Source organism: Liolophura sinensis, chromosome 10 (genome assembly GCF_032854445.1).
Source record: "Liolophura sinensis isolate JHLJ2023 chromosome 10, CUHK_Ljap_v2, whole genome shotgun sequence".
In the NCBI taxonomy this organism is placed as follows: Eukaryota; Metazoa; Mollusca; class Polyplacophora; order Chitonida; family Chitonidae; genus Liolophura; species Liolophura sinensis.
Genome location: NC_088304.1, coordinates 10,649,803 through 10,667,178, shown reverse-complemented (window position 1 = coordinate 10,667,178; position 17,376 = coordinate 10,649,803). Strand labels below are relative to the sequence as shown.

The 17,376-nt window shown below is 39.2% G+C and overlaps 1 protein-coding gene across 1 annotated transcript; it reads left to right on the top strand.

Moving 5' to 3' along the window:
* The first annotated feature begins 516 nt into the window (after positions 1–516).
* LOC135476872 (cytochrome P450 3A6-like) lies at positions 517–16,799 on the top strand. The gene is made up of 15 exons (XM_064757016.1): positions 517–736; positions 2,694–2,787; positions 3,469–3,521; positions 4,861–4,957; positions 6,408–6,555; positions 6,675–6,817; positions 7,032–7,120; positions 7,575–7,720; positions 8,801–8,934; positions 9,986–10,100; positions 10,861–11,018; positions 11,794–11,882; positions 12,863–13,000; positions 13,781–13,943; positions 14,841–16,799. Exons 1-15 carry the CDS (start codon positions 660–662, stop codon positions 14,916–14,918), a joined length of 1,722 nt encoding a protein of 573 aa, XP_064613086.1. The 5' UTR covers positions 517–659; the 3' UTR covers positions 14,919–16,799.
* The last annotated feature ends 577 nt before the right edge of the window (positions 16,800–17,376 follow it).

Genomic DNA, 17,376 nt, shown 5'->3' with positions numbered 1-17,376 from the left:
GGATTCAGTGTAACGTAGTACTTTAAACTTGAGCAATCGGCAAAATCAGCATTTGACCCTTTTATCACCTCCACTTATCACCTCCCTCCTGCACCTTTCCAGGATTCCGGGTGATAGAAGCTATGAATAGCGCTGTTCTGTCTGTACTGCAGTCTGGTAAGTCTGGTTTGTTGCTGTCAGCAGGGTCGATACTTGAAATACGCTAACGCATCCTCCTATGTGCCACGGTGAGGAGTTTGACATGCCCTAACATGACCGATAAAGCTTACACGGTGTGACGGCGTATGCAAGTGTTCAGTTTACCTTATAAGGTTACACGGTCGCGCGGCACGTCGCTGATATCTCCGAGTACGTGTTGTCAAGGCTGACCGCTGATGCCGGCGAGGTGAAGGTCGTTAGGTCAGAGGTAGTGTTTACAATTAGATCATTAAAAATGCACAGGACTTAATCATATATCTGTGCAGACTGACTTCATGTGTCACAGCCCAGTATAGAAGTTTACAAGGCCGAGCCTGGGCGTGTAAGACCGCAAAGATCAGTTGCACACGAAGCTTCCATCGCGAACGTTGCTCACATAGGCGTGTGAGCTCGTCGTACTTCAACAGCATATAGCGTTACAGTTTAAGCGTTGTATAGTGGGGAGATAAGCTGGGGAAAAAATGGCTGTGTGGGACTGGGTGTTCGGTCTGCCCACATGGGTCTACATTATCATCGCCTTCTGCCTTCTCCTTTACCTGTAAGTATTTTTTAAAATGTGAGTATATAGTTAATTGTCTTAGGCAGGCTGTACAGAGGCACGTACAGATCTGCACATTTTCTGACAAATATATGTCATATATGCATGCACTTAAAAAAGTAAAAACGTTTTAGGCCCTACTGATAACGGTAATTTCCTGCAAAGGTGAAACATTACACAGCTTGTCGTTCTTTATTGCTGTCTGGGAGGCGTTGACCTAAAAGTATACTGAGGTGTGTGACTGCTGGGGTTAACACAGACCCCCTAGGTTAATCCCAGAGGTATGTGACGAAGGCTAGAGACGTCTTCATAATGGAGATTAGCGGAGGAAGTTGACCTGAAACGAAAAGAATTCAGCTTAGGCACTGATTTATACTGAAAATAAGTAGAGCTATAATTCCTGTCTTCTGGACAGGCGTGACAAAAAAATCACCTGGCTGACTGACAACATTCATTCTCGTACATGGACAATACCTACCAGATATCCCAATTAACTTAACGGTTGTGGATGCCGTTACTGATACGTCCCCGTTAACCGTGAGCTTGGACATCAAGATCGGAACAAATAAAAATTTCAAAAATAATATAATTAAAAGACTGTTATTCACAGATTAAACATTTTATACATTTTTTAATATGTCAAGATCGTATAAATACACTAGTGTCGTCTACAGAAAACTTAAACAATAAAACATAAACAGCTAGTTGAAGTCTCGCTCCAGGTGATATGGGTATTTCCTTTTTCTAAAAATAGCCTTCCTTGAAGCTGTCGGTAAACGTGGTCTATGCATGTCCATATATGGTAATTTGCCTCAGCGTTGGCGCGTACCAACTATATTTAGTAGTGAATAAGCGCCTGGATCTATATAGGTCACCAGGTGTAACTGATCAATCTCAGGACCCTGGGTTATACATGCGCACAGGTAAAGCACAGGTATGCCATATATGAACATATTATTTATTATTGTTTACATTATATTGTAGATGACACATTTTGGTTTTCAGCTAAATCTCCACATAAAGAGATTCGCAAAAGCATGCCATTAAAGTTGATCCTATTTTAGCAAGGCGAAGAAATTTCAACTTTCTCTGGTTCGTCCAACCGCCTAGTTTGATTTCCTTTTGAAAAATTACCCGAACGCGAGTCAGAAAAGAGCGTCTATTATTGAGGCACCTAACAGAATAGAAGTTGCGTAATGTTAGAGTGTATCACCATTTCTTAAAGAAGATAACAACTTCGTATGAGTTGTAGGAATTGCCTGACATATCACCATCAATTAAATATCAAAAGGTTCCACCAAGAGTGACCAGCGTAACTCACCAAACGTGACAGCGTGAGACTAAGGTAACCACATATCGTGACAAAGTGTTATAATTACAAAAGGATGCACGTGACGTGTTATATTAGCCCCAGGATAAAGGAAAAGAAAACCCTAACGTGAAATACATTTCAGATGCATGAAAGAACATAAAAACGCTGTCTATAAAAATAGTTGGATTTATTAGGACCAGTGACAGATTTTCTCGGTTGGAAAAATTATAAAACTGTAAATGGAAATATTTCCCTCGACAGTGTTTAATAGTCTTTCATCTAATACATGCTTCATTTTAACGGAACCACATTTAGGTCAGGATGGCTCTTAGGCACCCGGAAAGCGCCAGTGGCATTCTGACATCTTTACCTGAATGGTTTCCTCCGTATACAATTTACATGGCCGTCTTGTCAGTGAAATATTCTTGAGTACGGCCTTTAACACCAATGAAATAAATAAATTTAGATTCAAGCGTATAAACCATTTAGTGACGAGTAAGTGCAACGTACGACTTATAAAAGTTTACGCCCAAGTTTTCTCTTTGAGATTTACTTTTCTTGCCAATTGCCCATGTACTGATGACGTCATTGATATATCACGTGACCAAATGTCACCTAATATTGCCACACGTCTTCTTGTTTCAGGTATGGGATATGGCCGTATATCACCCGCCGCTTCAACTTCCCTGGACCTCCTCCTCGTGCCTTTATGGGGACCGTGTGGGAAATGTTTTCGATTGTAAGTATATTCATAGATTTGCACTGATGTCATAGCTGCTCTGAGCCAATCATCAGCACTCTTTCGTCAGGTGACTAAAGTACTGGCGGTGAAAAACAAAACAAATTTAACTCCCGTGAGATAGACATTGAAGAAGACTTTAGCATAAAATATAGCTTTTGGGTAAGAAATTCTTCTTGGAATAGTAATCAGTTTATGTCTAGGCTCATATAATACTTTAAACTGTAGGAATCGCCAAAAATCAGTATTTCGCATGCAACCATATCGATAATGGATATGACCAGTAATGTCTGAATGCAGTCGTGCATTAAGTCTTTTGCACAATCAAACCTTCTTTGAAGGCCATTTGTGACACCACCAGTATGGTGTACAAGTTCGTCTGTAACTTGCCAGAGGTGGGTGGTTTACTTCGGTCACTCTGGTTCCCTTCACCCATAAAACTGATCGCCATCGTAAGAGTGAAAATTTTTGAGTATGGCATTAGACAACAATCAAATCGATGAAGAGGAAATAAGGAAAGAAACCGATCAACATTGAACTCACAACCAAACATGCCTTTCACTTAATAAACTTTCATCTTTTTTTTTTTTGGTAGTCTGTGAATGTCAGTTGTCGTAGTCAGTGATGCAGAGTCACTTTTCTGAGTGTAGTTGTGAAAATGTGTTGTTTTTTCTCCCACAGGGCGTGGCGGAAAGTGATTCCCGTTTCCTCAAAAAATACGGCGATGTGATTATGTGAGTAAAGATCACAAAGAAGACATGTTAAATTAATAGACAATAAATAATATAACTTGGGTTATTTTGGAGAAGGGATGAAAACAGACCTAAACAGTGATGTGTAGCTATTATATAGCGTTACAGTTTAAGCCTTGTATAGAGGGGGTATAGGCTGTAGGAAAATGGCTGTTTGGGACTGGGTGTTCGGTCAGCTCACATGAGTCTACATTATCATTGCCTTCTACTTTCTCCTTCACCTGTAAATATTTTTTACTGTGTAAGTATACATGTTAAATTAAAAGACAATAAATAATATAACTTGGGTTATTTTGGAGAAGGGATGAAACCAGACCTGAACAGTGATTTGTAGCTCTTTAAATCAACTTTTATAGAACAACCAAAAACATGATGTCGCATCACTCGTACCCCATGGTCATGTGGTTGGAAGGCAAAATAGGGTTGGCGTTCAATTGTCTCAATGTGTGCGATTTTGCTTACTTTGAACTACTATATTTCGATTGTGCTACATCACAAAAATAAAACGTTATGTTATTTAAACGTCCTGTGAGATACTTTATCGATGGGTACATACATTTGGTCTAGAATTGTCTTTTCCTTAAGTAAATTTGCTCTGCTAGTAGAAAATAGTTCATATCTGCCACGCGGTGTAAACCGGATGTCTGTACTTCGCAAAATACTAGTATTCATTCCACAGCTGAGGAAAGAACATGCATGTAAAAGTGAAAGATATGTCACGTCATCATTGCCTAATTTGCATACACAATGCGCAGCATTTGAACTCTCAACTGTGCATTTTTCTTGGTCTTCCGTAATACACTTGGTAAGTATGAAGCCAGTCGGATGAACAATTGTGGAGAAAATGGAAGGACATTCATACACCTGACCTCCTTTACAGTTAGATTAACTGTAGGCTATAGATAACAAACCGGCTAACGGTTACAGTATAAAATTTGGCCCGTAAAGCCCGCCTTAAAATCCTAACATATATAAATTCTGTGGGGAAAAAATCTAAAGTCATAAGTAAAAATATTTTCAGATGATGATCTGTAAATGTGTTGCGTGGAAGCACAAAGATACAAGTTACACATACTACATAAACATGAGGTCTACACAATCCCAAAAATTGGAATATATATTTATACTTTTGTATAATGTACGTACATAATATTGTGATCTGGGGTAAAAAGGAATTTAGTAAACAGTTTTCATTTGCCCTTCACCTGATGCTCATTTCAGTTTAACGTGAAATTTCCTTTAAGGGAAAGTTGTAGTTTCAAACATAAATTATAATGTGGCCAGCTGTGAATATGATGCCTGTTCGCTGTTGTTTTCACAGAACCTGGGGAATGCGAACGCCTCAACTCCTGGTGGGCGATCCAGATATGGTGAAAGAAATTCTAGTGAAGAAGTTCCCTAACTTCGTGAACAGAACAGTGAGTTTGAGTTTGATTTATTTATTTATTTATTTCATTGTTGCTGAACCTCACATTGGAATTTTACAGAATATTCACTCTGCGGTCCATTTTATTTGTTGAGGAAACACCAGTATCCGGGGTACCGTAGAACTTAGCCACCTGTGACGTACAGCTATGCGCACCATATGGGTGGAAGACATCAGGTCTGCAGTGGGTTAGACTGCTGAAATGGCCATTCGAGCCGCATGTTTATTGTTATCAGGGCCTCACACGCCGGGAAGTTCAATATTCAACTTTCCAACACACTCTAAGATATGTGTGTAGTGTCTGAACACAAAGCTCCACACAATCTTGCTTTCAGTTTTTTAAGCACATTGTTGGCTAAACATGTAATGAGAAAAGGTGCTTAGGTTGAAACCAGAAGGCATTATACGTGGGGAGGGCACAAAATATTTTTGTCTGGGATTCCTAAACATGTTTACCCCCAAAACACATGGTAAGCTAAACATGTTTGATGCATCTAGGCACAAGACAACTGCAAACCTCCACGCATTACCCGCTTCCATTTTTTTAACATGGCATCATCTAAACAGATGTAAAAAAGGGAGATGCTTTGCCTGGTCTGCGGTGGAATTATTTACATTCACGCCATTACTCACCATAATGTGTAATCGCGTTTCTTCGATTCACTCACTCATGTTAAGATGTCAAATTCAAGCAGTGCGTGAGTACTTAGGAGATGGAGTTAGCATCATATTGCATAAACATGTTAGTCATCATCCATTTACACGCTGATTTATACACTGACTGCTCAACTGACGCTGCATGTGGCTGTAGTGATGTTAAATTTGAAGCTAATGAAAATGTATAAGAATTTTGCTGGGACTGTAAAGTGCTTGTCAAGGGTTTTTGGTATCTCTGAAAGCTAAGCTCGGAAGACTTAAACAGATCTCAGATCTACCTAACCTTCCACTACAACACAACAACCACATCTCTATTCGCCACAACAACTACGCACGTATGTAACGATGAACAACACAACATAAATTGTGCAGCAGACACAAACAATTTTACAAGAAAAGATAAAAGCAATCAATACATACCAGCACCGCAATTGCCAAATGCAGAGGCACTTCTCGACATCTTCTATTCCCAAAGAGAGCAGACGGCCAGCCTCATTTTCAGTACGATCACGTGTACTACGACGAGCATGTGCGAATAGAACGGGTAGGGACCTACACAGGTTTGGACTAAACACGTTCGATTAGCAATCCTGGGATCTGAATTTTTTTGCCCAATTGTTTAAAACACATCTCAAACATTTTTCACGGTTAAATAGATTTTAGAATCAGGCTAAATAAACAATTTCTATTAGTCACCGTATGGAAAAAAACCTTTTTTTTTCGTTTTCTGTATCTTTGAAATCTGCTTGTGCCTGTATCGTAAGTAAAAAAAAAATTATTTGCAGATAACTGATACATTATCGCTGACCGAAGTGGAGAGCAAGCAGCTGACCATTTTACAAGATGACGACTGGAAGTTTGTCCGTGCCACTTTGTCTCCAGCCTTTAGCTCTGGGAGACTCCGTGAGGTGAGACTATACTGTATCGCAAATGGTTTGTCCTGGTTTAGACGTTATTAGAACAGACCTTTGTCCGGGCAACTTTGTCTCTAGCCTTTGGCTTTGGAGACAGTACTGTAACGTGAAATTTTTCTTACATTACTTTGTCCATAGAAGTTTGTCCAGGTCACTTTGTCGCTGCTGTAAAGCTGAAACTTTGTCCCAGTCACTTTGTCTCTAACGTGACACTGGAAGTTGTCCTTGTCAGCTTGACATACTGTAACGTTGAAGTTTGTCCCCGTCAGTTTGTTCCTACTGTAACACTGGAAGTTTGTCCTTGTCAGTTTGTCTCTACAATAACGCTGGAAGTTTGTCCAGGTCACTTTGTCTCTGCTCTAATGCCTGACCAAATCACTTCGTATCAAGTGCATGTAACGATATGTTCTCAATTAATAATGTAACAAATGGGTAGACAGCCTGGTTTCAGGCTGGGAATGAGAATAATTTCCCCCTTCTCTGTGTTTTCTCCAGATGGTACCAATAATTCAGTCTGTCTTGGATAACTTACAAGACGTGATAGCGGAAAAGAGCAAAGACGGGAAGAGCATAGATACCCAAGAGTAAGCAAGCGTGATATCTCTTTGATACAGTATTACGCGTGGCTATGCCACTGGGCTCGTATGGGACTGACTTTCATATGACACGAGTTTCTTACTCTAGACTGACTTTCATTTGACATGAGTTTCTTACTCCTAACTAATTTTGAGATGACACGGGTTTCTTAGTCTTGACTAATTTTCGTATGGAATGAGTTTCTTATTTTTCACTAACTTTGATAGAACATGACTGTGTTACTCGTGGCTAAATTTTATATATTCCATAAATTTCTTACTTTTTATATGATTGGTATTGAACGCCTGGTTCATGAGTGTTTCATTTTTGTGACGGTAATCAGCTTTATCGGTGCTCAATATGCGAGTGTTCGATGATATGACCTGAGTCTTTTTAACGAACTTTGACTTGATATGAATTTCGTACCCTTGACTATAACTCTTATTTTGTCCCTGTGTATAGATTATTTAAAGGTTATACTCTGGACGCCATATCCGGAACAGCCTTCGGAATAGACTCCAATAGTTTGAAAAACCCGGACGACTCATTCGCACAGCTGTTGAAAAAACTGCTCTCTCCAAAAATCTCCATGATGGTTCTAGTGAACAGTAAGATATTGAAGTTATTTTTTTATTTACTTGTGATTTATTTATTTATTTGATCGCTGTTTAATGCTGCACTCAAGAATATTTCACTTATATGACAGCGGTCAGTGTTATGATGGGAGGAAACCGAGAAGAGCTGGGGATATTTACATATGAGATCGTTGTGTAAGGCTATACTCAAGAATTTTCAATTGTCTTGTTTCCGTAAGTATAGCATAGATGAAAGAGAATGGTTATATACTGCAAACTTTTCTGCAAGTTGTCTCTATCGAACTTCGTATAAGACTACATGATTTATTTACCCATTTATTTATTTATTTGATTGAAGTTTTGCGCAGTACTCAAGAATATTTCACTTATACGACGGCGGCCAGCGTTATGGTAGGAGGGAACCGAGCAGAGGAAACCCACAACCATCCAAAGGTTGCTGTCAGACCTTCCAATGCATAACAGAAAACGAAGCCGGCATGAGCTCACATCGATCTTATTTGTAAGAGGCTGCTAGATCAGTAGGCGGTTCTAAAGCGCAAACCACTAGGCCATGCAGTACTACGTGAGTGAGTGAGTGCTTGGGGTTTAACGTCGTACTGAATAATTTTTCAGTCATTTGACGACGAAGGAATCATTAGGGTGCATGTACGTGTAATATGCCTCCTTGTTGCAGGACGGATTTCCACCGCTCTTTTATTTTAGTGCTGCTTCACTGAGACGACTTACCGAAGGCAAGTAAGCCATTATACTGATACGGGTCAACCAGTCGTTGCATTATCCCATTCATGCTGAACGCCAAGCGAGGAAGTTACAACTTCCTCTTTTAAAGTCTTAGGTGTGACTCGATCAAGGATTGATCCTGGATCTACCGGTCCCCGAAGCGAACGCTCTACCATCTGTGCTATCCGGGCCGGTCAGTACTACATGAGAAAGCATCGCTGATCGCCAGTTTCATTCGCCCATAAACCTTAGCGCCATAATAAAGTGAAAAATTCTTGAGCACGGAGTTGAACACTATTCAATCAAGCGATCAATCAGTCAGTCATGTCAGACAACGGGCCTACAGTTAGCTCCTTGTTGTTGTTGTTTCAGTGATATTTCCATTCATCACTAAAATCATGAAACTCTTCAAAATCAGCTCCTTCCCTAAGGCCTGGCAGGAAACAGTGGACGTGATTGCGCGAGATGTCAAGAATAATATTGACCAACGAAAACAACACGGCACAGTAAGTAGCATTTAGATTCCAGTCCCCGGGACCACGAAGCGATCTTAGACTTATATCAAAACTTCGTATGTTCCTTTGTGTTATTTTAGCTGAAATTTGTTGTACAAGAGCTTACCCAGAATTTATGTTTTCAAACAAATAAAATTTGACCTTGTAATATAAGAAACAACAATTTTAAAATAATTTGAAATTTTGACTTAAACCCAAGATTGCTTCTTGATCCCGGGGCCTGGTAAACAGCAATAAGTCGACCTAGGCCTTAGTAGATGTCACCATACCAGCAATTTTGGAAAAACTGGAGGCGACTGCACAAATCCATTTTTGATTTATTCTATTCCCTCAACCTTTTGGCATATGAAAGTGCAAAGTATGTTCCCTTAAAATTTTATTTTAAATACAAAACTATACTGGTTTGGGTTGGCCAATTTCAGGGCTTCGCAAAAGGCGTAATTGTATCAGTTTGCACAGAAATCTGCCATTAGAATATGCTTGTGTAAATATCTTGCAAAAATGCGAAAATGTTGAAGAAATACAGTAAACCAGATCGTGAAATATGACAATAGAGCTAGAAGTTTTGTCCGCCTAAGACAAAAAGATCAAAATGCCCTCTCCCACAACCAACCGTAATATTTACATCGCTATTCCTGTTTTCCAATGTACGGAGCCCTCTTAAAGCATCGTGACATCAGAGATTACCTTCTTGTTTTCATATTCGAGTCACATGATCTGGCATAAAATTTGACCGGTTGGCCCAGAATCGTTGGGCAGCGGTGTTATATCTTATTCCATCAGGGCAGAGTTACAGAGAAAGCAGCCACAAATGAGTCGGATTTTTTGTGAACAGGTGACTTTGTTGGGATTTGAATCAGTGATACTTGGGGACGTAGCGGGAGCTTCTCCCACCAAAGTAAAGTTCTCATTAACCCGATTGTATAGCATGCACATTATGGACAAATTCAGTGTAAACTTGTGCCGTGGAAAATATTATTAAATTATATGCCCCCCCCCCAAAATCTCTAGATGTACATGTATTGTATTTCCATGGTAACAGACAAGGCGGGACCTTCTTCAGTTGATGATTGACGCACGTGTGGATGACCTTGACAGTGCCGATGTGGACGTTGATCGAAATGCCCTGAAAACTGATGTCCAGAATCAAAGGCGAGGTAATTATTTATTTATTTATTTATTTATTTGATTGATGTTTTACGCCGTACTCAAGGATATTTCACTTATACGACAGCGGCCAGCATTATGGTGGGAGGAAACCGGGCAGAACCCGTGGGAAACCCACGACCATCCGCAGGTTGCTGTCAGACCTTTCCACGTACGACCGGAGAGGAAGCCAGCATGAGCTGGACTTGAACTCACAGCAACCGCATTGGTGAGAGACTTTTAGGTCATTACGCTGCGCTAGCGCGCTAACCAACTGAGCCACGGAGGCTTGGGAGCTAGTTAAAGTCAGGCATGTCACGTTTTTCATGGTCTTATTCAAGGTATACCATGTATGATTGATTTTATGACTGATCTTATGATTGATTTGCTGCATGAAATGCAGTCCACAGATTCTGGAGAAACTCGATATGAGAGAGTACGCATGGGAAGTTCCAGCACATATAGTGATATATAATTTCTCGTATGTCTGGGTCCGGTGGCTCAAAGCGTATTAGCTAATACCGATATTAAGTCGTATTATGTATTCACAAAACTGAGGAACCAATTCAGTTGCACAGAGACCAAATGGAGCAAAAACTGATTTTGTTCATATTTAATATACTGTTACACTATTATTTTTGGGACAAAAAACAAACCTGGCTTAAAGTTAAATCCGATATTAAGTCTTAATACTGTTTTAAACAAGCGGACCCAGGTGATTTAAAGTTTAAGATCATTGATTTCAAACAGAAACGATGAATATATTCGCAGGTCTTACCGAGACAGAAATCAAGGCTCAGTGTTTTGTATTCATGTTGGGTGGATATGCAACAACAGCGGGTACGTTAAGTATGCTGTCTTACTGTTTGGCGATGAATCCCGAATGCCAGGAGACCCTTATTGAGGAGATTGACACCAAAGTTGGGAAGGTAGGGAAGGTTTCTAGTTTTTATCAGAGCGTATAATTTGACAGTATATTTCTAGTTTCTATTTTTTACATGTGGCTGCAACAAATCAAGATATTTTCTTCTTTGAGACAACTTTTGCTTTCTATTGTTTTCTTTCAGCTTTGAATAATACGTAAAGATATTTCTACTTTTCCTATTACACTGCAATATTACAAGACGTGTCTAGTTTTCCTATGACCTTGCAATATCACAGGACATTTGTAGTTTTTTTTCCTTTGACCCTGTAATATCACGACATTTACAGATTTTTTATTACCCTACTATATGAGAAGACATTTCTATTTTTTTTTTCTATGGCTTGCAAACTGATAGGTTATTTCTTCTTTTTTATGACCCGGCTATATGGCATGACATTTCTATTTTTATGACGCTGCAATATCACAAGACGTTTCTAAATTTCTGTAAGTTCAAGTCCAGCTCATGCTGGCTTCCTCTCCAGCCGTATGTGGGAAGGTCTGCCAGCCACCTGCGGATGGACGTGGGTTTTCCCCGAGCTCAGCCCGGTTTCCTCCCACTATAATGCTGGCCGCCGTCGTATAAGTGAAATACTCTTGAGTACGGCGTAAAACGCCAATCAAATAAATAAATAAATAAATAAGATATTTCTAGTTTTACTCTGAACCTGCTGCATAGCATGCAAGGCTCTCTCATTGTATTTTTTCTATATAAATAATCATTTTTATGTTTCTTACCTTAGCATGAAATATACAAGGCATATTTGTACTCTTTCTTGCAGAATAAGCCTAACTATGAAAATGTAATGGGTCTACCTTATCTAGACATGTGTATTAGTGAAGCGCTCCGAATTTACCCAGCTGGACAGAGGTATGTCAAAGTTGCTAGTATTTATGTTTTTACATGAACAGTCAGAATAAAACCCTAACTGAGTATCTGACAAGAGGCCATATTTCACCGGTTACGTGACTGTTTGCCAGCCCGCACATTGTCGTCGCTGCTCTGGTTTTTCGTTCTGTGTCATCGTCATTATAGAGATTTAATGCTAATCAGACAGGCAAATGGCGACCTTTTAAAGAATTTATGTATAGTCATGTATTTGGATGAAAATTTAAGGTTTTGATAAAAGGACATTTATATTTGAAACTGTCATGTTTGAACATGGTCATGTAGACAAGGTTTCAAGTTTCAGGTTACCACACGTGGAATTTTCGAGGGTTTTGATTAACAGGTGGGGAATTTTTAACCTGCCTAAAAGCAGACTATGCCCTATATCTGTATGCACATCATGTATGTTTTATGGAAAATCTTATCTGAGGAAATGTATTGTATTTTATACTAAAATTATATTAGAATGATCCTACCGGTTTTAAATTTCTCCTTCAACGTTTGTTGTCAGATTTTGTCTGGTAACGATTTTCCCTAGAAGTGGTAAGGACGTGGCTGGGTTGATTTGCGATGCTTATTTGAAGAAATTTAATTAAGTCCTTCCATCGAATCTTCATGGATGGAAATAAATTTCAGGTCCATATGTTGAATTACGCTTTGCATTATGGGAATAGACATCTTCAATTTATAACACTCGTTTGCTTATGTTGGGTGTTTGTTATGGGCACACGCTGGAGATCTGAGATCTGTTTCATTCTCCCCAGCTTAGCTGTAGGAAATACAGGAAATAGCCATTCCAATGACGTGGAACTTTTATCGTAGATTTATTTATCTCTTAAAACCTGGCCACCATAATGTGATTTTAAAAATCCTTGAGCAGAGCGTCAAACACCCATGATGAAAATAAATAAGTCCTAGATTAAAATTTTTCCTATAACTAATATTATATTCTTATTCTCCAGACTGGCTCGTGACACTAAGGACGACATTGTCATCGGAGGGCATCTGATTCCCAAAGGCCTCTCTATCCAGATTCCTGTAAATTATATTCACAACAACCCCAAGTACTGGTCTGACCCAGAAAAATTCAATCCTCAGAGGTACGTACTGGTTTAGGGGGAAACAGACAGAGCCGGGATTATGCCCTGGTAGATATGCAGACAGAACAGGGTAGAGCAGACTTTGGTTTTAGGTTCCCGAGCAGCTGCGACGACCATGCATGCTGCTTTTGGATGAAATAATGTACAGTTACGATCTTGTTATTTTTCCATGGCATACAAACGCAGTCGGTTTTCATGTGTTCATGTGTGAACGGTGTGATCAGGCTTCAGCGAAAAGAGGGACGTTAATGTACATCTGTCCGTCGGACTGTTTGTCTGTCTGGCTTTTCCTCCATTTGTCCATCTGTCCGTCTGCTCTGCTTAAGTTTCCGTGCAATAACTGCTCCAAGTAATGTTCGATCTTGATTAAAAAATCAAGATTTGTAAAGTATTGTTTGTAAAATCACACAAAGAATGTACACACCAACCTGATCCATGCATAATTTTGGCATATTTAACAAATTCTATGATTAACACTGGTCGTTGTGTTCCGTGTATGAACGGCTTCAAATATTTTGCCGTCTCCCAAATCTAGTTCGAAAACAAGCTTCACGATACGTAAGATCTGCATATCTAACATGGAGTGGAAATTCAATGAATTTTCTTATTTTCTTTTATGCGCAGTGACCCCTTATATTCAGATTCACTCCTTATATTCAGATTCACTCCTTATATTCACATTCACTCCTTATATTCAGATTCACCCCCTACATTCAGATTCACCCCTTATATTCAGGTTCAGCTCTTCCTCTTATTTTCGGCTTCTCTCCATATATTCAGATTCTCTGCCGAGGAGAAGGCCAAAAGACACCCCTATGCCTACCTGCCCTTTGGCCATGGCCCCAGGAACTGTGTCGGTATGAGACTGGCTCTTTTGAAAGCCAAGATGGCGGTCGTGTCTATTCTACAGAGGTACCGATTTGTGAGGAGTGCTGAAACCGAGGTTGGTCACGCGATATTTTCAAAGGCTTTGCTCACTAGAGATCGATTCCACAAAGTGGGTGTGGACTTCAGTGAAAATTTAAAACTTCATAATGACGCAAGGTTGATAGCTCAGGTGTAGTTCAGATTGCGATTCATTTGTCTTATAATTTTGACTTAAATCAAAGCTTTGTGGTTCTTTGTGCAATCAATCTCAGGTGCAGTGTCCATATAGAGAGCAAGGGGAGTCACTCTCGATGACGAAATTGGCCGACAGGTATTTTTACCTAATCGGGGCATCGCTGGTTCGCATACTTCTGCGATACAGAGGAATGACGAGTTTACACAATTTCATTGTAATGGGAAAAGTTTTGACATGACGTAACATCATAAGGCGCAGTAACAGATTGCCTGTGCCGGCATGTGCCTGGAAACGATTATACAGGCATTTTCACAATTCAGTGTGAAAGAAATTATTCTATTTGGAATTTAGTTTGAAAGCTCTGCAACAGCGCCCTTCTTGTGTTTATTTTATATATGTGCACGATATTCAAATTGGTTCCAAATCCCCGAGTAAGATAAGGTCTTTTATGGTGATAGACCGATTCTACATGCTCTTTTTACTTCCCACGCGACACGTACTTGCATGTTATCGTTCAACATTATAATACAAGCCAATAGAAATACCAGTGTTGTGCAAATTTTCGCCAGCGTACATGTATGAGCCAACTGGTAAAATAATTTTAAAATTTCATCTGACTTTTATAGACTTTAGAAGAAACACTGAAACAAGTACACGTAACAAACAATGCCAGAAAGCCTTCATTTATCTTTTATCATGCAGTTTTATGAAATTTTGAAATGAGCCATTTCGGTTAAAGGTCTCCGAAATTCATGTACTTCCTTCATTATCTTTCAGGCGGAACTCAAGCTGCAACTGTTTGGATTCCCAGAGGCTGTGAATGGAATTTGGCTAAAGCTGGAACCTCGGTCCTGAATATACCGGATATGACATCATTCCTTTGAAAAACGACAACATAATGTCCGTTCTTGGAACATACACTGAATAAGACATGTTTACTTCGACTATGTACTGAATAAATCTGTCCATGACTGGAAAACACACTGAACACTGCGTCTCAACTCTGACAATGCAACAGTGAATAAAATGTCTCTAATCTCAGAAGTTGTATCCTGAATACAACTGATTTGTGATGAATAATGAATACAACCGATTTAAAGTAAACACCAAGCATTAACGTTAATTTTTGTTCAATAAAAAAAAAAAGCAAAAACACGAAAATACAGCACCAACTCAGATAAATAACATAATGGTATGTCTGAATTCGATATAATTATATCCGTTCAATATATTCACTGATAATTGCAATCTTACCATGTCTTTTGCCTTGATAGGCTAAAAGACATTGTAACCAGCATTATGGTGGGAGGAAACCCATGACCGTCCGCAGGTTGCTTGGAGACCTCCCCACGTACGGCCGGAGAGGAAGCCAGCATGATCTGGACTTGAACTCACAGCGACCGCATTGGTGAGAGGCTCCAGGGTCATTCCTCTGCGCTAGCGCGCAAACAAGCTGAGCCACGGAAGTCCCTCGGTTACTTTTTGCATATTGCATATAGTATATTTACTACATGTATAAGGTCATGTTGACGACCTGTCTTGTCTGACAACGTATTGTATACATTGAATTTGTTTTGGCATATGCAGTGCAATAGGTCCACTCTAGGCGTATGTTGACATGTCTTTTGTTGTGAACATACTGAATACAGTGACTTTTTTGGGCATATTTCATAAAATATAATTACTACAATTGCTATTATATTACTGAATAAGATGATTCTATGTTGACGTGTATACAAACTGTCTACTGTACTAGTAGTAACTAGTAGTAATATACTGAATACGGAAACTTTATACCGGCAATACAATGAATATTTCCTGGAGAATGTTAGTATTGCTCGCTTACGTTGTGCTCAGGAATATTTCTCTTACAAGAGCAGGGTTAAAAATATAGGGGAAGAAAACCGGCAAACCATTTCATTTCGCCATGCACTTGCAATTGCGATTTGAAAGCATGACCTTTATCTTCAGGTGCAAAATTCTTAATTGTTACATGTACTTTATTTCAGAGAGATCTTTGATATATATGTACAGTTTTAAACGCCCTCTTAATGCTAATTATGCGTACATATTACGTAGATCGTTAAAAAAAAGTGTTAAGAGATTCTTGAAAAGCACTTCATAAACAATCTAAAGAATGTGTGATATTGGCTTTTTTTATTTATTTGATTGCTGTTTTACGCCGAACTCAAGAATATTTCACTTATACGATGGCAGCCAGCATTATGGTGGGTGGAAACCGGGCAGAGCCCCGGGGGAAACCCACGACCATCCGCAGGTTGCTGACGGATAATGGCTTTATATGACGACATATCAATCGTGGTGAGGCTATGTAAAGATGGTTAGCTTGTTGATAAAGCTCATTCACTTACGTTGAGAGCAAGCAAAGGTTTAAAATGTATTGTAATAGTTTTCTCTTCATATGTGTCAGTTATTTTGTGTTCTTTGTGTAAGATTTATTATTATATGTATATGGGGTTTCGTTTGATAATGCAGATTTACACAAAATCTTTTTATATTTAAGGCTTCTTTCACATGTAGCGGTTTTCATTATATGAACATTTGTAAGATTGGTCCAGAAGTTTATAATATATTGAAATGAAGTGAATACTTTACATGACAACGTACTGATTTTCAGTGAATTTATTTTACTTTATTGTTACCAATAAACTCCTTTCTACAAAATAAAAGAGACCATCAGAAGATTAAAAACCATAACCTGTTGTCTTTGTGATGTTACATAAGTTATTTATCGCAGTTGAAAGCAAAAAGAATCCCACATGAGAAAATCGAAAACGCCGTCATTGTTATTTTGATGAACAGGCGCGAGTTACCTCTATGACCTGAGAGCGAAGATGTTTCTGAGTTCGTCATCCTCCACATATATATTTCACTTTTCTGTAAAACTGGATTTGATTTATTACACTGGATTGGTGTTTTACGCCGTGCTCAAAAAACATTTCAGTTTCGCGACGGCGGCCAGCGGTATGGTGAAAGGATACCGGGCAGAGCCCACATGAAACCCGCGAACATCCGCCTGTTTGTAAAATGGGAATGGTTTTTTCTTCCAGAAAACCACAATGCACTTGTATTTACATTTAGTAAATATACTATATATACTAAATATACTATACTATATATATATTACTACAAGTCTCTAGCACTGACAATGTTTTTATACGTACATTGCATTGTAATGATATTGTTTGAATGTCACCGGTATTGATTATTATCGTGTGGTTCGACACTGGTACGGTGACTTCTAACCACTCGCACACCGGGCGTGGTTTAAACCCTGGGGTTGGACTGGAGA

What these genes read in the sequence shown, in the direction of transcription:
- LOC135476872 (XM_064757016.1), top strand. Translation starts at nt 660, where the DNA reads ATGGCTGTGTGGGACTGGGTGTTCGGTCTGCCCACATGGGTCTACATT. An exon ending in ACTATACTGTATCGCAAATG is followed by an intron (nt 6,556 to 6,674) that starts GTTTGTCCTGGT and finishes CTTTGTCCATAG; the next exon opens with AAGTTTGTCCAGGTCACTTT. An exon ending in TGTCCAGAATCAAAGGCGAG is followed by an intron (nt 10,101 to 10,860) that starts GTAATTATTTAT and finishes ATATATTCGCAG; the next exon opens with GTCTTACCGAGACAGAAATC.